Source organism: Rhyacophila brunnea, unplaced genomic scaffold (assembly GCF_057557595.1).
Source record: "Rhyacophila brunnea isolate RB1 unplaced genomic scaffold, BYU_Rbru_1.0 scaffold_20, whole genome shotgun sequence".
Lineage (NCBI taxonomy): Eukaryota > Metazoa > Arthropoda > Insecta > Trichoptera > Rhyacophilidae > Rhyacophila > Rhyacophila brunnea.
Window position 1 is genome coordinate 34,212,460 of NW_028232860.1, and position 25,288 is coordinate 34,237,747.

At 33.4% G+C, this 25,288-nt stretch overlaps 1 protein-coding gene across 1 annotated transcript; it reads right to left on the reverse strand.

The window, feature by feature from the left end:
- Positions 1 to 347: 347 nt before the first annotated feature.
- Positions 348 to 8,157, reverse strand: LOC147071570 (uncharacterized). Its single transcript, XM_085948500.1, has 3 exons — positions 8,025 to 8,157; positions 3,617 to 3,868; positions 348 to 1,531 (listed from the first exon to the last, which is right to left on the reverse strand). Exons 2-3 carry the CDS (start codon positions 3,818 to 3,820, stop codon positions 1,187 to 1,189), a joined length of 549 nt encoding a protein of 182 aa, XP_085804626.1. The 5' UTR covers positions 3,821 to 3,868; positions 8,025 to 8,157; the 3' UTR covers positions 348 to 1,186.
- Between the last annotated feature and the right edge of the window lie 17,131 nt (positions 8,158 to 25,288).

Here is a 25,288-nt window from a genome sequence, read left to right on the forward strand (position 1 = left end):
CGCCACTGCAGAACATCGGACTGCCTTTAACCTTAGTGTTAGGTAGGAAGGCCCTCTTCAGGATGTGGGGGCCATGATGCTAAGATACTCTTAAACAATATTATATGTGTTTTTACTTGTGTCAAACAAGATAACCAATACTGTTCTTTTTAAAGCTAGATAGATGAACTAAGTTACGAAATATACTATTTCAGCTGCCTAATGAATTTATTTTTAACATGTGCCACTTTAGTTTCGGTACTGCAAATTATTCTATATACAATACTTAATTTATTATTACAAGAAATAGAAGAAACAGAAATAATAATCCTAAAGCTTACATTTAAAAATATATCTTCTCTTTTGTTGTAAATTAAAAGTTATAAATTACTTAATAGATCCTTGAACATGATAATACGTAGAACTTTGAATACTCTACCTATATAGGGGGATATAAATACTTTTAATCGAATAGGTATTTATGACATTCTTAGTTATATTATAATAATATATAATAGTCATAGACATTTAGCAAAGTAAAAAAATTGTCTAATTTCACTGAAGATAATTGACATTATTTTCCAATAATAATTTTAATAGTTGCCATATTCAATTAAAAGGTTAAAATAGATTCAATATCAGATCAGTAGGTATATTATAGTGTTAAGGTTTAAAAAATTGTAGATAATTTATATATTATTAACACAATCATAGATCGACAGTACTATAATGAAGTCATTACCGGAAACTGTTCATGCAGCCTAATGAGTTTGGACTATGAGATAAAAGACTTTGAACTTTTTGTATTACATGTATTCCTTGACTTACGGACCCTCGACATTAAGACATAAGATTGTGAAGTTTGCTACGAATGATTTTGAAATGTGAAATGACGTGTAACATTTCTTTCCAGCATCAGTTTCATATAAAGTTTACTTTAACGATTTTATGCAGCCAGGCCCAATCAATTTGTCAAAGACAGACATAATTTTACTTTTAAATGACGCATTAAAGTTAGTGTTAAAAATAAACGATGTTACATTTATTAGAACATGGCAAATATTTATTTTATGAACATTTTCGATTAATGGGTAGGTGTTCCCTAAAAAGATAATTAAAAAAATCTTTTTGGAATGTTAAGATAATACGTACGGACCTACGTACGAGCGATATAATAAAATTCAACGCAAGCAAGTGATACATAAATTTATTCGGCTGTTATCTCAATGGGAATATTACTTTCCGTAATCAAAACTTGAGGAGTTTCAAGTTGATGATCGATAATTACTTCTTGGTTTTCCACTTCCAGGTTTTCAGGCGATGCATGTGTTCCGTTTTCTACGACGATAGGATTGTCGGGCCTCGCCGTCACCGGGGCGTCATCTTCTTCAGCGGCAATAGGTACCGCCTCACCGTCCACCACTTGCTTGTTACCTGTGATTTCATCTTCCAGTTTCTTGGCGAAGGTTTCGTCTACTTCAGATATCTTCTTGATAAGCTTATCACGGTCTTCATTTGTCCAGTTGGTGAACCATTCATTGAATAGTTTAACCTGAAAATCAATAATAGTTCAATAATCAATAATTCTTAGCAATCTTACAAAACTTCGGAGGTATCATAATACATTTTTCTACAAAATCAATGCAATCGATGCCCCCTATAAGTGTGAGACATTTCAAATGTAATCTGATAAGCGGGCTTTGGCATTCACAATTGCAATCCTGGAATTAACATTGTTACAATTCCAGGACCAATTTCCATCAATTTTTTCATCTACTACATATTCTACTGTTAATATGAACCCTATTTTATATAAACACTTGCACAACATCACCCCAACCTCTATAAAAATAGAGTAAAAAAGGTAAAGCACATTCACTCCAAAGCAGAGGATTATGGGCTTCATATCCAAAGAAAACATGGGAACTGAGACTGTTCAAAGTGCCTCAGAGACTTTAGATAAACTATAGAATATATCCCTTTGGACCAATCAATGCATTTCCGTCATTTTTTTCATATTATCATAGTTGCTTTGAATGGATGCCTCAGAAAAATATCAAGCAAATTAACATAAAATATCTATCAACAGTATTTTCCAAATAAAAATATAAATTCATTGAATAAGAAAAACGGTTCTGTGCCAGTGGCTGCCATACAAAAAAAGCGAACTTATTCGCCTGTCTTTGAAGACAGAATGCGAGTCTCAGGCGTTGGTTTTGAATAATTTAAAATTCGGAAGAATACTGGTCCAATAATGAGACATTTAGCATATGATTGAAAAGCGTTTATGATAAACCTTCAATATATTTAAAAAAAAAAAAAAAAAAGATTTATTTTTGCTAAAAAATTCGCAGCCTCTCACTTGCCGCCATACAAAACAACCCGGCACAGATCACGTTAAATAATCGCATAGTATGGAGCCTTCGCGTACGGAAAAGATGACTTTCTCACGTTCGTTAAAAATGAACACTCAGGAAATACATATTGTCACCTCCGAAAGGAGGGGGGGGGGGGGGGCGTAGGATGCGCTGGACCCCCCGGGATGATCTAATGTCAAGGTATCGTCTTCTGGCTTCTTCTTTCGGGGACATGCGTGTTTACATGCGAAAACAGTGCTTTTTATTGTTCGGAATACATTTACAGTAAAGTTACAGTACAGCGTATAAAACAAAATATTTAAAAAATAAATAATTCGCGGAGGTGCATCGGTTCCGAGCGACCAACGCGAGAGACAAAAACCGAATCAATCTGTCTGGCAATCTCGCTCGAAGCGACCAGCCGGTCCATTGCACATGCGGCGACACAGGCTGAGTGAACCATCTGTCATTGCGCACCCCAGAAATAGATTCGAGTGCGCAGGTGACGCCATATTGATTCGATGCATGATTTGACATATTTTTACAAAATAACGATATTTCTTACGGGCTAGAAATTTCTGTATCGTAATCGACCCGCTCATATCTGTGAATCGGCCCGATAATCGTTCTGGTCTCATGAAATTGGATCCTCTGAGGATGCCATGCTTTAGACCAGCGATACTCAACCTGCGGCACTTTAAGCTTTTATGTGCGGCCCGAAACACATTTATTATCAGGAATTTCGTATACCTTGAGATTCGTTTCGACTTTTTCGACACCCGAAGAGGATTGTCATTATGGTTCACATCAGATCTGGTATAAAAGTGTTGCTATTGCAAACGATTAATTTAAAAAACACGCATAATTTTTAAAATCTCAAAAATGTTTTGACGGTAGATTTACGGTAGACTTTAGACGGTAACAATATAACTAAACAAACCATCTGCAGATCTATTCCAACTACATAATACCTTTTTATTATTTCTCCCAATCAATTCGCCAAAGACAGACATAATTTTACTTTTAAATGACGCATTAAAGTTAGTGTTAAAAATAAACGATGTTACATTTATTAGAACATGGCAAATATTTATTTTATGAACATTTTCGATTAATGGGTAGGTGTTCCCTAAAAAGATAATTAAAAAAATCTTTTTGGAATGTTAGGATAATACCTACGGACCTACGTACGAGCGATATAATAAAATTCAACGCAAGCAAATTGTAATAAGCAACTGGAGCCAGAATTAAAGGCAAAAAAAGAAATACAGTCAACTCACTCTGCACTGAAAGAGATTCATCGGTTTATCCTGGCAGTTGGCTGAATTCATAGAGTTAATGATTCCGTTGACGTATACTCCGTTAGCTGCTATCTTCTCCGCCAAGATGGGCAAGAAATCCTGCCTCTGAAGCTCGCTCCACTCTTCGAACCACTGCACCATGTACCTGATCTGCGCTTCACTCGACAGGGTTGTAGCAGCCATTTTGACTATGTGAATGTATTATTCGAGATTAAATGTTGAGATTCCAGTCTGAAAAGTAAGATGGAAGGAATATTATATATGACACAATAAAATCACTGTATCAAAGATGTTCAAAAAACCTTCCTTGAACCAAGAGCCTTCTGGGGTTTACCTATAAAAAAATTGAAGCAAGTAGTGGCGAGGGATGGAGGTAGGCTGTTACGATTCGACATAAATAGTACACACTAAACTTTGTCAATCATACTTATTTGTTTTAATTGAACTATGAATATAATTTGCAGATGGTGCTGTCAAAATAAATCGTTGATTAATAATTTTGGACTAATTATAGCAGCCTGGTCAAACTGTGCTATAACAGTACCTATATACCTAATCTGATACTTCATAACCCATTCTGATAATAAAGTCGTTCTGCTTTTCGGACAAAAAATATAACTGAAGAAGTATTTTATCTGAATAATGATCAATATAAAATAATAATTAATGAATCGGATTAAAACGTTAACTGTGCGACTTTCCGCTAAGACGGGTGGGTAGTTAGTATGACGTCAAACGAAGTTGAAAATTCACGAAGCGTGCCGAATAAACACTAAATAATTGACAATAAAATTTAAATATGTTTTCCGATTATAATAAATTTCCTTGGGTATAAAAAATGGGGGAGGATTTTCATTTGAATCAGTCAGCAACAGGGAGAGCGGCATCGCCGCGATCGCTCGTACACCGGGTTTCGCCCTCACTGATTTTAATACCACCTTTAATAAAATCATTATTTCGGATAATCGGAAACCAAACCATAATTGTTTAGGTATGCTATGGGCGATTTGACAAAAATAGAGCGCACTTTTTCAGTTATACTTATTAATTGTTTTCGCTGAATTAAGAATACATATTACAGAATGAATAGTATTGGTTAGTTTTTTTTCATTAAGCCCTGCCTAATCAAACCATAATCGATAAAACATATTCATCTATCTATAAAATATTTTTTGACTATTATTTAATATGGCTTCGATTAGGCAGGATTTAATTGTATTTTAAAAAGTAACAAACACCATCTACACATTAGTCTCAGTTCAATGAAAACAAATACGTTTCGCTGACAAAGTTCAGTGTGCACTATTTATGTCGGATCTTAACAGCCTACCTCTACCCTTCGCCACTGAGTTATAGATTGTCGAAAGAGCCACTTTTGTAAAAAAAAAAAAAATACAGAATGTAAATAAATTTGGAGGATTTTTAGAAATATCCAAAAATGAAACATAAAACAATTTTACTAAAGACAAGCAGCACCAAATTGACATTATTGATGGTGAAGAACCTAAGGGTACCAGATGATAGAACAACAATCGTTCCATTAGAAGATGGCACGATAAGAAGAAGAGGTTCTTAATACCCCGTTTACATGTACATGGATTTACTGCTGACAGCAGTGGCGATTCTCCCTTGAGAGCGCTGGAGCGGTGCACACCCACCCACTCAATTTATGCGAAAAGACTTTTTTTAAATGAGTATTTAATTTATATTTGATTAATTAAAAGTGTTCTGATCTATTACCGTAGTCATTAATTCATATACAAAAACAAATTCTAATATGTGTTTTTAACCGGCTATTTTAAATAATAATATTATATGTTGATGGGAGCGATATTCGCCATCGCTCGACCAAAGAGCCCAGTAATCTAATTTCGATTTCTTTGCAATGAGAAAGAGCGTCGTCTGTCGCGTGGAATAGCAATACGTAAATATTTTTTCTACGTGCTCGGGAGCGACAGTTTCAGTCGCTCTCGGCCCGAGTGCAGATTCATCGGTTTTAAAACAATACAGCCCGTATCACACGTACAATTATTGTTTGACAATTTTTATTCAATATTATTATAAAAATAAATTCTTTTCACAGTACGCATTTAAATTTCCGCACATGTTGACAACATTTCTCAAATTTAGGCGAAGTACAATTTAAAAATAAACTTCAAGTTTTTTTTCAGTTTGATAACTAAATTCACAATGTTTATCAATTATGATATCTCTCCAAACTAGCTCTGTAATACGTCTGACTTTTTAGATAAAAATAAACTCAAAAATGAATTGTCTGTTATTTACAGCTTGGATAATTTTTATAATGCTGACACATTTACGGAAACGGTTTTACTATTAAATTTAATTTTTACTATTCCGATGACATCAGTGGAAAGCGAAAGATGTTTTTTCACACTCAAACGGATCAAGTGTTTTAGTAGAAACACCATCGCGCAATCAAGATTGAACGCATTATGTATACTCAGTATCGAAAAAAGAATGATACAAGAGATTCCTGACTTCAACAAACGCGTAATTGAAAAATTTGTGTCGATGAAAAACAGAAGAATGGATTTCTCATACAAATGAACAATAAATCCCGGTCACTGCCAGGTACGAGATATTTCGGTAGTACTAATAATTCGGTCAAAACAAAATAGTTCGTGTCAACCAGTTTGTGTTAAAGTTTAAAATCCATTTTTTTCAAGAAAAACTGTTTTAAGAGGTACAACAAATAATAAATAGTGAGTTATTTATGATTTCTTTTAAATGTACTAAATTAAAAAAACCAATAGTTTTTTTTTATTTTTTGGTGAAGTTTTGATGAAGGCAAATGCCTTTTTACGGCAGTCAAAAGGTGAAAAAAGTGAACTCCCAGGAAAATAACTCACCGGTCGCCACTGGCTGACAGTACGTATTATCGCGGCCATTACAAGAAAATGCACATGTACAATTGTCTTGCAAGTTGCAAGATTGCATGCATGAATCAAAAAAGTTCGGAAGCTTCTGAATTCAGTTGGGATTTTTTCGATCTGCGCCTGCGCCTGCGCAGTAGAATGATAGTGGCAAACCTGCCGGCAAAAAAAATGAACTACTCATTTTGAGGTTAATCGATTTTTAGGACCTGTCAAATAGTACCATAGAATGACAACATCGTGTCTCGCGAAAGGCTCATTTAGACAAGTCACTGCGGATGATGAATTGAATGCAGACGTTTATTTTTTGTTTACATAATATTATGTCACTGAAAGTGAAATACACAATTCATCAAAAATGGCGTCAAGTGAAATTGCGTTGCAGGTTGGAATTCAAACAATTTGTGATCGTTTGTTATACCTATGAAAGCAGAAATTTCATCGAGAGAAGAGGAATTGGAAAAAGAGTCGTTGGTGGATAAAACCATAGACTAATATACTAATATACATGGGTAATGCAGCGTAATATCATGGGGGATATGATGACAGTACTCAGGGGCGCAGTGCGCATGCGTAGGACATTTGGAATCATCCGCAGTGAACACAAAATGATCAAAAAGTAGAACCAGTTCAACTTCATTCACTTTTGATGCCGGATGATTCGTTGATGAATGTGTGTTTACACGGGTCACTGCGGATGATTTCCGCGCATCACTTTACTCTTGAAGAATGAGATTGGAGAGACAATCAGCACTATTATGTGTAAACAGTTATTGTCACGATAGTTTAAAATACACACTATTGCTACTGGTAAATCCATGCATGTATACAGGCGCTATAAGGCTCACAATTAAATGATTTACCAGTCACGATAAATGTTAAATAATTGCTTACCAATGAGTCCTAGCCACTGCCATGTACTGTAAAACTTTCAAGCAATAAAAATGATTCAATATTCAATTACTTACTGAAGACTGACAAATTATTGGGAGAAATTTTACATGTGAACAGTAGAACATTAATTTGATTGCACTATTAGAGAAAGTTTTGATTTCAAATGCATTCAGTACTACCTAATTCTTTTCCTGGTATGCAATTCCAATCAACTCAACCTGAACAATACAATTGTGACAAGAATAATATCTCCTTTTGAGACGTGAGGTCAACAACTTTCACGAAAATATTAATAATCGACACAAAAATTGTAATTAAAAACTGTTCATTGAATTAACGGAAGGGCAGGCCGACGTGTAATATTGAAAAATTTCACGTCGACCGAGCCCTGTCGACATGACAACGCAATAGTTATCGGATGTTTAATGGTAATTAACGAAACAATAAACAAAATAGTGTCACTAAAACAGAGAATGTGACGTCCCGTTATCAGTGGGCTAAAACGTAATGACCGCTTTAGAAAAACACCATTGATGCGATAATATTATGACTTGATTGCGGGTTAAATAGCTAAAAAACGTAAGACAAATACTCACTGTTTGATATTCAATCGGATTTTTTGACTATTTCGGATGTAGATTGAAAATATCGTTGTGCGAAAAATGACAACAGACTATTATGGGAAAATTGACAGCAGCACAGGCGACAGAAAGTTGTAAAACGTAAACTTATTTGCCGGCTTCGATTGGCCAACATGCCAATGACCTTGATAGAAAATAGTGTTGCAGCCTCATAACATATATATTTTTTAACCCTATACTATTAATAATATTAGTAATAATCAGTAATAATCAATAAATAAATTCAAAAAAAAATATTGAAAAAATAGATCTTTGTCCAATAAATAATCAGTACAATTATTGTCCTTAAAATTCTCATAATATTAAAATATTTTTTTTTTTTAAATCTTTAGGTACTAACACTTTATAATTTTATCATAGATGGCAGTGCCCCTTTAATTACCTAATCACAACATTATGAGTTTATTATAAATTTAATAAAACATCAATTCAAAATTAAATATTAGTAATGCATTTTTGTAAAAATGTATCAATGATTATAATACACATACTCGATAGGACTGCCAAGAAACTTTACGATAGATCAATACATACAAACCTAACCAAACCACACCTAAAATGAATCAAAAATGTTGAATCATTCTCCAGATGTAGCCCTCAGTATTCCCTATAATAAGAATGAACCAAATCATACTGTACAGAAGTAGGTAGTCATAATGTCATAGTCTATACATGCTGTTCAATACAATTCAATGAAAATTTATACTAAAAAGTGTTTTTAATCTACCAGTACATAACTAATTTTTCAGTCAATAATAAATTAATTTATTATAATCGATTGCAAAATATTATTTTGTAATTCCCTCACAAGATGTCACTAGTCACTACACTCTCAATAATATTAGGCAAAGGTATAAACATAAAGTCAGCTAAAGCTGTACCATAAATAAATAAATTAGTCACTGAAATTTGTTTTAAAATAATAATTAAATGAAAAAATAATAATAATTTAAAATAATGATAAAAAGGTACATACTTGTAATACAAGTTATCCTGCCGTACTAAGCACAGAGGCCGTAACTGACTTATTTAGGTATTTTCATGTTTTGAGAAAATGTGTCTAAGAAAAGCTTTGTATGGAGGAAACCGTAAGTACATTTTTTGTACGAAAAATAACATAAATCAAATTTTCAAGGTATGCAAACAAATATTAAACCAAAATTAAGTATTATAGGCAAATAAAATAAACAAAAAGTTCCCCAGTATTAGCAGGAAAAGTAAAATAATATGAAAGCTCAGATCTCCCACTTGCCTAAAATGCAGATACAGCCTCTGTGCTTAGTACGGCAGTATAGATGTTTACCGTTTATAAATGATAATATCTAGGTACTACACGCATGTTCTTGACAATATAATATATTATTATTATGATATATAACATAGTGATAGAAGATTTAAATATTTAGCCACTGATTGAATACATTATAGATTGTAGACACCACTGCAGATGCTGCGAAAAAATGATAAAAATGTAATATTAATTTAAAATTCTATTTTATTTTATAATTTCGTATTTTTCTTGAATTGTTCTTATTTTTTATTTTATTATGTACTTTTGCTATAAAATTATTTGTTTTTTTGTTTTTTTCGCTACTAATTTGATTTATTACCTGTAATTTTAATTCTAAATGTCATATTGGGAACGTCTTGAATTAATAATTTGTCATGTGCTTAATGTGTCTTTTTTAAATAAATAAATTTTGGGTATGGTCCCAATATTTAAGCTCGATCTGATATAAATAAAAAGGATTTCAAGTTATACACATTTAGGTATTTATGTTTTTATAAAAATTGATGTTTTTTAAAATAAATATAAAAAATATTAAAACTATGAATTAGTCAAAAATCTGTATGAGAAAAAATTGAAAACTTAATAAACTAAGTTTTAATAATAAATATGTAGAATGTAGTATGCTATAAATTGTAAGTGTATCTTTGACTTAAAATAAAAAAAATATTTTTCTTTTTAATGTTTTCATATAGGTACATATTTATTAATTAATACAGATGAAATTGTAAATTATCAAAAAATGTCTAATTGCAAGCTTCGTATTTTTCCGCTATGTGCCTCTGGTAGGTAGAAGCCTCCACCTTAAATTTGTAGGTAAAGTGATTTTATAGAATTTTCGGCGTCGGTCGGTTGCAAAAAGATGTCGAATTCAGTCGTATTACTCTGTATTGATTGTATGAAAGTACCTAATGATCAAATTTCTTTTGCAGCAGAGTTAATGCTTTTGAACCATATCTAAAAGTAATTGCTTGTTTTTAATCATGATCTAGTATAGTAGGTCCTTTGATACATTTGTAAAGATCTTTGTCCTCCTCTCCTTCTGCCAACGTTCGAGTTTATTTTTGAATCCTTCTAAATTATCGGAGCAAATACAAATAATACATACCTACAGACTTAATACAAAAATATTTCGTCATAAGCAGTATCGTCTCGCGGCACACCGATTGCGGACCACTGGTTTAAAGGATCATCGGAGTATTTTCAGCTCTTCATAGTGTTTTTAGTTCTAATTAATCTGGTTTGTATCCGATTTATTTTCTTGCATGTCCCAATGTCAAATAATAAAATTATTTTATAAATCATCAAGAATTACCACAAAGTAAACTTTGGATATTTCGCAAAGAAGAATACAACTATACCTTGCGGAACTCTCACTTTTCGACAATGTCAGTCACTTGCCTATCAAGGTACAAATCAGTATCAAGTTCACACAGGCAATGCCCACCCATTTCATGTTATTTACCATTTTCTAATGGATTGCGCGCTTTTACTTGAACACAATAACACGATTTCTGCAGCGACTAATGACCCATATTGCACTTGCATGAAGAAAATAAACAAAATTACAATGCAGACATCACGCAAAATACGCAATAAGGTAAAATAATCTTATACGAACTTAAAACAATCCTAGAAACAAATTAATATAGACCATTTTTCAAGATGGCAACCGAAACATCTTAAATCTAGCATGACCAGTGGCGAAGGGTGTAGGTAGGCTGTTATGATCCGATATAAATGGTGCATACTAAAATTTGTCAGTCAAACGTTTTTGTTTTCATTGAACTAAGACAACAATGTGTAGCAGAGTTTGGTAGTTTTTAAAATTCAATTAAACCCTGCCAAATCCAAGCCATAGTAGATGATAGTCAAAAAATATTCATTTATCTATAAAATATCTGAAATTATGCTATTAAATCATACATATTTTATAGATACAAGAATATCTTTTTATCGATTATGGTATGGTAAGGCAGAGATTAATGAATTAAAATAAAACTAACTAACACCTTCTGTAATAATAGACATTATGTATTATCAATTCAACGAAAACAAATAAGTATGACTGAAAAAGTATGCACTGTTTAGTACCTAGTATAGTAAGTTAGTATGTTTGATTGAATTTTAAAAACTAGCCAGCACCATCTGTAAATTGTATTCTTAGTTCAATGAACAAAAATAAGTATGACTGACAAAGTTTAGTGTGCACTATTTATGTCGAATATTAACAGCCTACCTCCACCCCTCGCCGCTGCATGACACTAGGTAACCCATCCCATCTCGACTGGGAACGCCCGGAAAATATGTCTCCGATCTCAACCGGAACGCAAAATGTCCCGGAAATTTAGACATTATCGACCAGATTATTTTAGCTTTTAGCTCGAAACAATACTTACCACCTGGTAAAACTGGAAAATTAAGAAAAACGAAAAAAAACTCTCACTAGCCAGACTCAGAAAGAAATTTTTATTTGTAATAAAAACTCGCTTAAACAAAATAAATAGTTTAGAATATAACCTATTCAAGACAACATAAAGTTATACTGCGGGTCTATTCTATACACAAGCCTGCTTTTGGTCCGTTACGGCAGCTAAATAGGATAGGAAAGTATCGAATTATTAACACTTATTGTAACAATTACAATAAGTTAGCCGTCTGAACTGTCAAAACTGTCTATCTCTGTCTAAAATTTATCACAAGGAAGAGAGGTGCTGTTAAAACATTGTTATTGTAACAATTGTAACCAAATTATTGTAATTGTTACAATAAGTGTTAATAATTTGATACTTTCCTACCCTATTTAGCTGCCGTAGCGAACCGAAAGCAGCCTTGTACCTATATAGAATAGACCCGCTGGTATCTTTAGGACTTTTCTAATAAAGAGTTTTCTGTAAATGACTACATATATTTCAGTATTTTCGACCTCCCCCCATTATCACACTTCGTCACAAAATCTTTTATCCCCCTGTCTAACTTACATTACAATTTTCCCACACAAGTCCCCACCTACTGTCAATAAACAACAAATTCGTTGACAATGATCGATCTCAATGTAATGCACTCATAGAATTTTTCAGAAAAACATTTTTAATAATGAATTTTAGTAATTTTCAATAACGTATATCTCGGAAACCGTTGGGAATTCGACAAATATATTATATAGAAACAATTTTATATGAAATTTAATTAACTTTCATTTTTATTTGAAATATTTTTTTTCTACATGTACCGTTTCCGAGATATAAGCGAAAAACCAAAAAATGGGATCTTCGACCCCCCTCCCGCCTTTAGCTCACCTCCCAGGGGCGGGGACTTTTAGTATGTTTACCTACTAACTACTCCTAACAAAGTCCTGAAGTCAAAGATTGTCGCATATGCCATGCACTCTACACCCATCTTTTGAGCACTCATTGACTGGACTACTAGGGATGTCACTGAACTTGGTTTACTGGATGAAATTTAAAGTTGAGTCAACATTGTTTATTTTTTTATAATACTCATTAAATATTGGGAGCAACCAGGGCTTTTTTTGTAATGTAACGCGGTGGAACGGTGTTCCGGCACCTTTTTTCACGGTATTTTTAATGTTTCAAAAGCAATTAGACGAAACAATGTTCGCGCTTACATAGTACCTACAAGTTAATTTTCCTGAATCATCTCATGTGAAAAAACATATCCTGAAAAGCTATCTCGTTTGATATATGTATAGAATTCTATTACCATTTCTTCAAGTGAATGTGAACGCGAATTTTCGCAAATGAATCTAATTATTACCCCATTAAGAGCTTCGTTGAAGACCAAAACAGTTTCAGTACTTTTGTTCATCAAACTCGTCGGACCACCTTTGACACTTTTCGATCGTATCAAAATACGTTGATCGGTGGTTACACAGTGTAAGACATTCGGCCATAGACTCTAAGCGATGGTGCCCACAGAACGCGTCGAGCGGGCGAAGTCGGCGTATTCGTAACCATAATCACACGTCTCTCGCCGCGCATTACCCTTCACCTATGTAATAAGCGGCCCAAGCAGCACAAAACAATTATTTTTACAGCGTCTCTCATAACAAAGCAATAAAAATATTATATTATTTCGGGGCTTGTAATAAATATTTACGACGACATTATTCAACCAGCGAAATATAATGACACGGAATAAAATAAAACAATGGGTTCTCTGTTATTAAATAATTGCTTTTGGCCCGTCGATCGACGACGCCTCAAGCAGCGTAATTTTTGTAGCCGTGTTCAATGAATGGACTTCTTTGTATTTTCATTAAATCGTATCGCCGAGAAGCGAAAAACGGTGACTCATGCGGCAGGCGGCGCGCAAGGCATCGTTAAGTCCAGTGGGCGCTGGCGTATTTGATTACGTTGTATTTTTGATGATTTACGCGCCACTTGTAGAAATTTTGCGCGAGCGCCGCACTCGCTGCGTCAATGGGCTTTATGCCTAACACTAAGAAAAGGAATCGAGACAATTTGCCAGACGAGAATTGGACTGAACTTTGGAAATCACCATTGCGACCACAAAGGGGGGGGGGGGCTGACAGGGCTCTAGCCTGGGGGATCGACTAGATAAGTGAGATAAACGCACATCACAAATTTGCTATAATCGTAAAAAAATCGCCTGCGGTGCTAATTTCCTTCAGGCGTATTAAAATTTAAAAATATGTGGTTGCATAATTGCATATTTTGGTTAAGGATTGTTAATACACTGTATACCCTTAATTTTACCTCGAACACCATTTGAAAAACGCTACTTTATAGCGTCACACTGCCTATAACCTTAGTGATAGGTAGAGGGCCCGCCAAAGATCCTGGACTGGGGGACCGTTTCATGATGTTACTATATAATCAAAAAAATCACTAAGTAGGGATATAATTTTATTCAAAGGTATGATGTTTTTATAATTAATTTTTTTACAAATATAGTTGTTTATTTGTATTAATGTTTGTTTGTTTAATTTTTTGTGCGCTTCGTGGCATATGAAAAGTTACTTTAAATGATATTTGAACATAATTTTCTTTAGTAGGTAAAAAGTTTTGCAATAGGTGAGTTCCGGCACCTTTATTTTTCAAAAAAAAGCCCTGGTAGCTACAATTAAATTATTGGCACTGGTGAATTTTTCCACATTTTTCTTATTTCAAACATCTTAATATCACGTGAAAACCATGAATACCTACATTATCAATTTATCATGAAATCATGACCACCTGCAATTCGTAATCCATTTATCAAGCCCAGCCGTTATTTGTTCAAAGTCTTCAAATACCGATATAACGTCGATAAAACTTGTAACAATAATTATTATTAATACCATAACGGCCGTTAGATTAATATGCGTGACATTCTTGATCAAAAGATTAGTTTTAATGCTGAAATGCGATAGCGAAACAATAAACACTTAATACAAAAAAAAATATTCACAATAGGTAGAGTGCCTAGATATGAAATGTAACGATAACGACAAATCCGCTTACACAATTACTCACAATTATTTCTCAAAACAATGCAAAAATAGTTTGTTTATTCACCACTCACAAAAATCCATTTAATACAAGCAATTATTATTCATGGCTATAATTTAGAATAAATTATAAAAAACATTTTTTAATTGAAACAGTCTCCGCATTTACAAATCATAATACATATTAGGTACCTACATACAGTAGTATACCTAATCATTTAGTATTTTGTAAAAAAGTTTTCATTAATTTATATTAAACACAAATAAAACTGAAGTACGTGCATTACATTAATAAAAATGTACATTTAATAAAAACCTTTGCCCTAAGTTCTCTCTCTAAACAACGCATGACTTGTCAACTCTCACGCGACGTCACTGGTTTTATATAATATAATATTATTGTATGTTTTTTTATTTATAACAATAGAAAAACTTCCGGTTTTAGTATTTATTCAGATTTCAACAATAACAGAGAATAATTCAAACGGTACACGAAAACAGATTAACAAGATAAGATGACTCGCTCGACCAAATAACCAGATGAACTTGCCAAAGGATTAGTTCAGTTCAAATAGGTATCACATTTGACAACTAGAAACCACAATTATCACTAGAAACGAATCTCGATAGCTCCAAAATAGATGACCTGTATGATCAAAAGGGTCAGAGCTAATCAGGCTAAACTGACTGATGAGAGATACCAATTACGGAGTCAACATAGAGTTAAATCCTAATCCGTCTACATAGTTCTTGCGGCGTCCAGTCAATGGGCAGCACAATCTGTGGGTCTCTTTTAGAAGTCACGCAGTTATATCATTAATTTAATTTGTTATGCTTTGAGTAATTTTGTACAATCATTTAGTGTGAAATGCCCATCCCTTTATAAATTTCGATGTAATTTAATAACTTCGTGATCGAAGCCCCCTTCAAAATTTTCCAACGAATCGCCTGCCTCGGTTGCCTCATTTGCGTCAAGGAAACGCGCCGCTGTGTAGTTACCTATTTGGCATGACAATGGATTTTGAAAGAGGTAGATTAGCATAAATTGATAAATCGCTATGTTCGTTAAACGTCAATATAATATTATCAATCACCGTAACAAAAACGCACCCGCACGAAAGTACCTTAGAATTTTTAGATAACGAAAAAAATAGGCCATGACTCTTTGATCCAATAAAATGATATTATAAAAGATAAGTAAAACATACCAATCTCCATTTCTAATTATATAAAGAAATGAAATCACATGATAAAGTACGCTTGGAATGTAATAAGATAAGCTATAATCTGCAATATTTCTGTCAGTTAATTTTAGACTAGGCTCAGATACAAATCTGGCAAAATCAATCGTTGTTTTTCATTGTGTATTAATTGGTCCTAAGGCATAAAGCCCACCAAAAAAGCGGCCTACTGAGTAGGCCCCCTCCCACCCGCGCATTACCCTTCACCTATGTAATAAGGGGCTCAACGAGCACAAAATAATTATTATTATCAGCGTCTCTCATAACAAAGCAATAACAATATTATTAAATTTCTCGGGGCTTGTAATTAATATCGGACACGCAATAACTAAACAAAGAGTTCACTGTTCTTAAATAATGGCTTCTCGCCCGTCTATCGACGACGCTTCGAGGAGCGTGATTTTGCTTGCCGTGTCTTTTAAAACATATAAGTAGATAATATGTATTTTATAAAATATCCGCAGTGTTGTATGCCTCTCGTGTTTTATAAAAGTATCCTATTAAAAGAAAAGCTATAAAACATTCAGCGTTGCTAATTTAGCGCTTTCCTTGCCAGATCAAGCATTTTTCGATAGGCAACTAGCTTGCAAAAAACGCATTTGGCTTGTGGCGTTTTTAATAGCACCTTTGATGTCTCCAACAGCTTTAAATGTGTTGAAAATACGCTAGATATTTAGTTTATTTATTTTCATGTGCATCAAATTTTTGACTATCAGATACCTACTTAGTGCATGTAGGTCGGTAGGTACCTATTTTAGAAGCATGCGAAATAAAACAACACAATTTAATACGTTGAAACAATAGGAACATTCATGGCCTTATGGTGAAATGTATCATATAATTTAGTGTGTGCTTAGACAATTATCGGAATAACATGAGACGAAACTTGAACGCCGTTGACACAACATAGGCATTTTGCCGGTAGGTTCACCACTATCGTTCTACTGTGCAGGCGCAGATCTACAAAATCCCAACTGTCGCATGAAAATTCAGAAGCTTCCGAACTATTTTGATTCATGCATGCAATCTTGCAACTTGCATGACAATAAATATTTACGTGCATTTTCTTGGGCCGCGATAATACGTACTGTCAGCAGTAAATCCATCCACGTGTTAACGGGCTATTATCTTCTACAAAAGGTCTCTTGCGTTTGGATAATATGATAATCAAGTACGAATATTGTAGATATAAAATAGTTATTTTTACCTAATTCTTTCTCTTTCCATCCCTTTTATAAATACGTGGGTATTATTTGATCATTATAACAATAATTAATGCTAGATCGCAATAATCAGTAACGTCCCTAGACAAACGCCGCCCCTAGGCAGCGCCAAAATGACGCCCCATTTTTAATACTGTATTTTGTATCATCCTTTCATGACTCCAATATCTAAGAAAAATATGTTGTATGGATACATTCCTAACGAAATATATAATACCACTATCTAATTTAAATGCCATCTCTGCTTCAATAGACAATATTGCGAGTCCACGGTTTCAGATACATTTAAAAATACACCTGACAACTATAGTCTATGCCTGACAACTTTCAAAACTCGCAAATGACTGGAAAAAATATTTGGATAAATTAATTACTTAGGTAAGTATGTACATACTTACCTATAATTCAAATATAATTTTCAAATCTGCACGTGTCATTACTGGTCATCGAGGACATGAGATCCAAGAACAACGGAAGTAAACTAGACATCGCGAACCCAACAAAAGTTCAGTCTTGTTAAACCGGTTATGTTAATTAATACATTTTGTTTCCAACCAGTGAACTGATTAACGGAAAGATATTTCCATTATTACTAAATTTATGTACCTATTTATGTATATAACTAATGATTCTCGTCGATTTGCCGCCCTTCGGTTAACTGCCGCCCCCAAGCGACACCCAATCTGCCTACCCCAACGGGACGTCACTGGCAATAATACAACCTTTATCAGATTTGATTTTTCATAACTCTATGTTGTATAGGTATAGAAAGTGAATGAAATTGGGTTGAGAAAGCTCCACAATTTATTAAGCTCATATTTAAACTTTAATTTGTTTATCGTCATATTTTTTACTTTTTACGGACTCCTTTCATAAAGCTCGGTCGAGTATACTTGCAAACGACCACGTATGCCACGTGTTGCGTCATCTGAAGCCTATATTATATTATTATTAGTGAATTCGCAGTCGCACCCAGAAGGTGTTACTTACTTAAAAAGTAAACACCTGCTTTCATAATATGTGTGACCATTCGTTTCCGTTATTAAATTGTGACAAATAAATTATCTTGTTACAAAAACCTTGATCAGGAGAACTAAATGATATTGTAATATAATGTACACAAAGCTCGAACATATTATTTTTGGCACTACCTCTTGGTGGGTCTGGCCAAGTAACGCTGTTGTACAGTTACTTTGGCCAAAAAACATCCTTAGGTATATCATGTAGCTCAGCCTTCTCAGTTTCGGACGTTCAGTTTTGTTCTTACTTTCAGAGCATAAATAATATTTTCAGAGAATGCGTACATTATCATAATATCTCACGTGATCTTTTATCCCTATACTGCATGTACAGCACCAGTTGTATTTCGACATGCATTTTTACTGTCAGACAATAAGATCTCGTCGATAACAGGAAGTCGCTGTAGTCGCATATGGAAGACTCACCTGTCATGGCGGCAACGCGTGTTTAAATAATGTATCAGCTCTCTTTTTAGATGCGACTCATTTTCTTCTTTTTTATGTTTCTTTATTAAACACCACAACAGACCGTGAAACCAAGTAATAGTGGTAAAACTCCCAGGCTTGAAGAATTTACATATTAGATTGTGTAAATATATGTTGACCTCACCGGGAATCGAACCCAGATCTCCGGGATGGAAGGCCAGCGCTTTACGCACTGCACCACGAGAGCAAAAGTTTACTAATAATAATTTTAATATCAGTCCTAATCTTGTATATATATATTTGTATTAGAAAAAGCATCAAATTACGTAAATTGATAGATCCGTACACAACGGAAGCGTAAAATGAAATGATAAATTTAGGAGGGTTCCTCATTTTAAACGGAAGTACGATTAACTGCATATGGGGTGCTTGTTAGTTCACAGTTTTAATACGTAGACAAGAAGTTCTTGTTCGACAATAATAACACCAAAGATTTTTCGGATGAGTTTCGTTTGAAATATACCTACCCATCTTCCTTTCATCCAATGCCCAGCATTCTTGTCCATACTGGACGCACGAGCGTTTTATAGAAAGTTATAATAATTGTATAACCGAAAGAAAGCGATCCTTGTGCCATCACAAGTAGTTGGAATTAATACCTAGGTACAGAGTTTTCAAAAAAAAACATATAATGAATAACAACCAAAGAGTTTGAAAATTGTACTTAGCATTCAATGATATAATTACTATTGTCTGTGGTCATCCTACACAGACAAGACTGGCAATTTTACGGCTCACTAGGGTATTGCCCGATGCCCAGAAAGTTGTAATAAAAACATGGCGACCGGCAAGTATGTGTCATCACTCATCAACTTTATTCTTATTCATCGACGAATTTAAATTTAATTTCCCGGCACGTTCACTGCATAACCCGCGTAACACTTTGGTGCTTATTTGCACGTAAATGGCTACAACTTGCAGCCAATTTCGTTCAGATCAATACAGTTTATTAACCTCTGAATCAAGACTTAGTATAATACTTTCTTTGTAGACAACTTTACTATTTTCATCATTATCATTATACAATATGAGCATGGTTACATTCAAAGGGTTGGAGCAGACCCTTTTTTGAGTTGCTCCGCTTCAGTTCCGCTCCGGGACCTAATACTTGCTCCAGCTCCGATCCGGGTAAAAAGTTTTAATAGGTATCTATTATATATAGGTACCTATAAAAATGTTAAAAAATTAGAAAAATTATTACGATCACGGAAATAGCGAGATCTCGGATGTTATGAGGACACATTCGTTGACATTTCAGTTTCTGATTTTCTTCATACATTTATGCACCTTTATAACGAGCTACTTCTCGGCTATACCGAGCAAAACTGTTAATGTGTCGATCGTTTAAAAACAACATTTTCGACCCTAAGCAATAAAATCCGACCGGTCATTTAACTAGACCGATGCCGCCGGGATCGGATTACGTTTATGACACTAGATAAGTGTCTAAGTACCTAATTGGTGTTTTTGCCGACAACATTGAAAAAGTATCCACACATATGGTTAAAATTGCATGTAAAAAATCCAAGCTTTGTGAAGTCAGTAGGTACCTACCAGAATCTACAATAAACAACTTATTTTGTAGTTTATGAATTCCATGCTTGTTTCGGGGATTTTTACGATGGTTTTCAGATTTTTTTCTGTTCTATGCTTATATAGAACGATATAACGAGTAATGCTTATAACGAGCAAATTCAGTCGATCCCATCTTCCTCGTAATAACCAAGTTCGACGGTAGGTAGTTTTAAATCAAGGTTTATTATTCGTCATTCTCATTATTAATTATATTAAACAAAATTTCCAACAGTAAATCGTCTTTCATTATCTGCCTCTTCACACTTAAAATTAATTCTAGTACTGAAAATATCCTCTCGACACTCGCTTGGGTAGTGGGCATTCTCGGTCGCTTGAATTTGTATTCGTGTCAAATATAATATTTTCATTGAATTTTATTAAAATTTAATATTAATAAAAAAAACATCCGGAGTAGTGGAGCACTATACAAATTTTCGGTGCTCCAGCTAAAACCCCATTGCTCCACTGCTCCGTGCTCCTGCTCTGAGCTCCGCTCCAACGCTCTGGTTACAAATCAATAGATCACCATGCACCGCAACTAACGTTAGGTCGAGATGCATATACATAAATAAAATTCCCCTAAACACTGATTATCCGTTTGTCAATGCCCTGAAATTCGCAAGCGCCTACACACATATACGTATAATAGCATTATCATTTTATTTTGGCTACAGATGTTATAACGGTGATCTGGATCGGGGATCCCGATAGAATCCGTGACACTACATACAGCGCTATAAAATCATAACCAAGATATGTGATTCTAGTATAGTTGCCATGATATTAAAACTGTATTGAGTGATTTACGAGATGACGGATCTACTACCTGGAGCGTCAGAAAACTGTACGTACCACAGTTCACCGAGAGCTGTTGTATTGGAAGTATATGGCAGTATAGTGTTTTAATTTTATTTCGTTGTTTTTAAATGTCATGCTGTGAACGTCTTAAATTTATAATTGATAATTTTATAATTATTTACAATTTTTACGAATGTAAAAATAAATGAATTGAAATTTGAAGAAAAAAATTGAAATCAAATTCATTTAACGGCCCACGTGCTCGTCGTAGGTCAAAATTGAGTTTTTATTGTATTTTCAAACCATGATACTGGACACTCCTTAAACGTTGTAGATCATCTATTTATATAATTTTGAAGCCTTATTATCCTTTATAGTTATTTTAAACATTTGACGACTGCATAAAGTATTTTTGTTACATAAAATAGTATTCTTTTAAACCTCTTGCTCTAATGTTTTAGAATATAGTCATATTTCGGTACATAACTGTGCAGTGGTGTTAAGATTTTTTACATTTATTAATTTTTAAACGCATTTATGAAACCATTAGTATAATTTATTACGAGATAATTTTTCTAAAATATTCACGATAAAAAATTATATTGATAATCTCTGTGATCCCAAATTTGACAAGAATTAGGCATTTTATTATTCAAAAAATCGGCAAGATTAACACATTTGAAGATGATTCTAAAGATACTTATTATAAGCTATGTCTTTTACCATTCAAGTGTGATAAACATCTTATGAATAATGATTGCTTTATAATAATTATTGACCTAAGAATAAGGTAGTGTTTTTTTTAAATACGCCATTTCTTTTGTCATTCCCTAGTGGTTAAGCTACAACATACGGCCGTAGCCATAAATTGACAAACTATAATTAAAGTAGGGAGTAAAATTATGTTAACGCGCGTGTTTTAACATGTACGTATGTTCAAACACGCGCGTCAATAAAAACGTCAATAAAAACTCAATTTTGACCTTCGACGAGCATGTCCACCCTTAAGTATAAATAAAACACAAAAAGTACGTAAGTAAAAAAAGTGACTGTAAGAGGAACTACGCCTCAGTATAAATAACGGGGATTCACATCTTCTATATCTCTCACTATTGAGACGGACCGTGAGTGATGCAATACGAATCAAGTGATAAAACGAAGTCACGCGTAGTAATGACTAATGCATAATACTTCTCTTTAAAAATCTCATTAAAATCATATTATTATAATGTGTACCTATTAGGTACCTACAACCAAAACAACACGTTTATTTCACTACGCAATTCATATGAGCCGGGCAACGAAAATCTCTCTCACGATCGATAGGTCGATCGTCATTGCCGCGTTGGACATCAGTGGCGAAAGGTGGAGGTAGGCTGAAGATCCGCCATAATAGTGACATTAAACTTTGTTAGTACCTAGTACGTATTTGTTTTTATTAGAGAAGACTAGGTACAATTTACAAATGGTGTGAGTTAGTTTTTAAAAATCGAGAAATAAACCCTGCCTAAACCAAACCATAATAGTTTTGGTATACTTTGGGCGATACGACAACATTGTGCACACTTTCTCATTCGTACCTACTTATTTTTTTTCGTTGGATTAAGAATACATAGTTTTTGTTTTCAATACTGTTGGCTCATTTTTTTAATTCATTAAGCTCTGCCTAAGCCAAACTATAATAGATAAAAATATTATTCTATCTATAAAATATACAATGTTATATAATATGATTTAATAGCATAATTTTAGATATTCTATAGATAGGCGAGTATTTTTTTGACTATTATCTATTATGGCTTGATTTTGCAGATTTTGATTGAATTTAACTGACTAGCACCATCTCTAACTTGTAGTCTTATTTCAATGTAGACAAATACGCATGACTGACAAAGTTTAGTGTGCACTGTTTATGGCGGATCTTAACAGTCTACCTCCACCCTTCGGCACTGTTGGACATGCTTTAATAATATGTCTGTGATTTTGGCATTAACTAATTGAGAAAGATCACTAAACCTAGATAACGAACGGATATTGCATTTTTTTTCTATCAAAGGGATTTTTTTTTATGTCAACCCAACTATCTCAGATTCCAAGAGTTAAGAGAGGAATGCACAATATAAGATTTCGATCCTAAGGATAAGTCGCCGAAAAGCATGACTTAACTATAGACGATCCTGAGTATAGAGTTAAGGAATCCTTAACCATAGACTACTTTTATTATGAACACGCCCCCTTCTGTATTACCATTTCCCACTGACAGCTCCTGTCAAAATAAATTCGCATGTCTATAAAACAGTCCATACACTCAAATTCATTTAACAATGTATCTCAATATGGATATCGATAGTGTTAATTCGTTTGGCATGTACTTGCAGAATATTATTTTACTTTTATACGCCAGCCTGCAGAAATACATGATGCCAGGTGATAGAATGACACTTGACGCTAGTGTTACCATGTTAAAAAAATATCTTGCGGTGCATGTGGAATCACGTATAATGACTTATAACAGAAACATAAGAGTATTATAATTAAATATTAATATGTATTTATAGTTATTGCATTTATAAAATGTAGTTGTCATATTTTTCTCATCGTTTAACAATTATAAAATAATTTACCTAAGCTATAGGAAAGAGAATTTTTAAATATGGTGTTATTTTCAATATAAATGATCTTAACTAAGGACAATGTTTCTGCATAGTGTATTCTGCTAAGGAAATTTTAGTTATGATAAATGTTTCTGCATTCCGCTCTTAGTTAATATTATTTGTGTAGGTATCATCATATCATAAACAATATATATGAATACCTGCAAACAATTAATTATGTGTGAAGAATGAAAGATTACATTCCCGGCGAGGCAATACAAAAATAGATAGGAAACAACAATCTGGGAAGTCCCTAGTTAGGTAGATATTTCTTATTTGTTTTCCTCCTCGTAACTGAGCGTAGCTCTATCTATAGATTACCAAGAAATCTCGATAGAAAAAAACGCAATTGTATGTATTTTATAGTCTTAGTCAGTCATTGTTATTTACAGGGCCATATTTACGCTTGGAACGACCTGGACTATCACAATTACACCCCTTAAACAATCAGTCATTAAAACGTCTTCTTCATTTTATTTTTGTAGACCTTATATATATTTTATTCACATTTTCGCAAAGTTGAATCCCATCTATTCTAGATTTAATCTTTTAAAAACTCTGCTCGGAACGGTCTGCGGATTTATTGCAATGTTATTTTATTACAATATTTTGTTTTAATATTACTATTTTAATCGCAAAATTCACTTATTAGTTCATCAAAATGTATTAATTAAAAAATACTGTATTGAAATTAAAACAAGTGAACTTACACGATCTTTGTCAATAGTATGTACCTATCATGTAAATCATTTTTAATTTGTCACTATGCATATTGACAACTAGAACAAAATAATTACAAGATAAAAAGAACTTTTTATATACAACGTTTTTAAATTTTCTGTTGAATCATATAAACTTGACTTGACTAGCTTAAACGATCAAAAAAATTTGTACTTGATATAAATAATACTGAAATGTCATTTTGACATGTCATATTGATTTCCATAGTAACGCACGTATATATTAATAATTTAGTTGCTAGGACCCCAGACCCCTAGCAACCAATAATGATATCGAAATAACTTTTCATACAACACAGAATTAACTGAAAATGAATTCAATTCTACTTAAAGATGGCTAAAAGTATTTAAAAAATGCATTGGCATCGTGTTCTGATATATTCTAAAAGTTTCAAGAGTCATTGTAAACGGATCTGTCTTTATCGTTACATTTCATATCTAGCACTCTACCTATTGTGAATAAATTTAATATATTTTTTTTTGTATTAAGTGTTTATTGTTTTGCTATCGCATTTCAGCATTAAAACTAATCTTTTGATCAAGGATGTCACGCATATTAATCTAACGGCCGTTATGGTATCATTAATAATTATTGTTACAAGTTTTATCGACGTTATATCGGTATTTGAAGACTTTGAACAAGTAACGGATGGGCTCGATAAATGGATTAATTGCAGGTGGTGATGATTTTCAATAATAGATTGTTCATGTAAATATTCACG

Excerpts from the sequence above, each read along its gene's own strand:
- LOC147071570 (XM_085948500.1), bottom strand. The coding sequence starts at position 3,820 with ATGGCTGCTACAACCCTGTCGAGTGAAGCGCAGATCAGGTACATGGTG. Across the intron at positions 1,532-3,616 it reads TGAATCTCTTTCAGTGCAGA|GTTAAACTATTCAATGAATG; the intron begins GTGAGTTGACTG and ends ATTGATTTTCAG.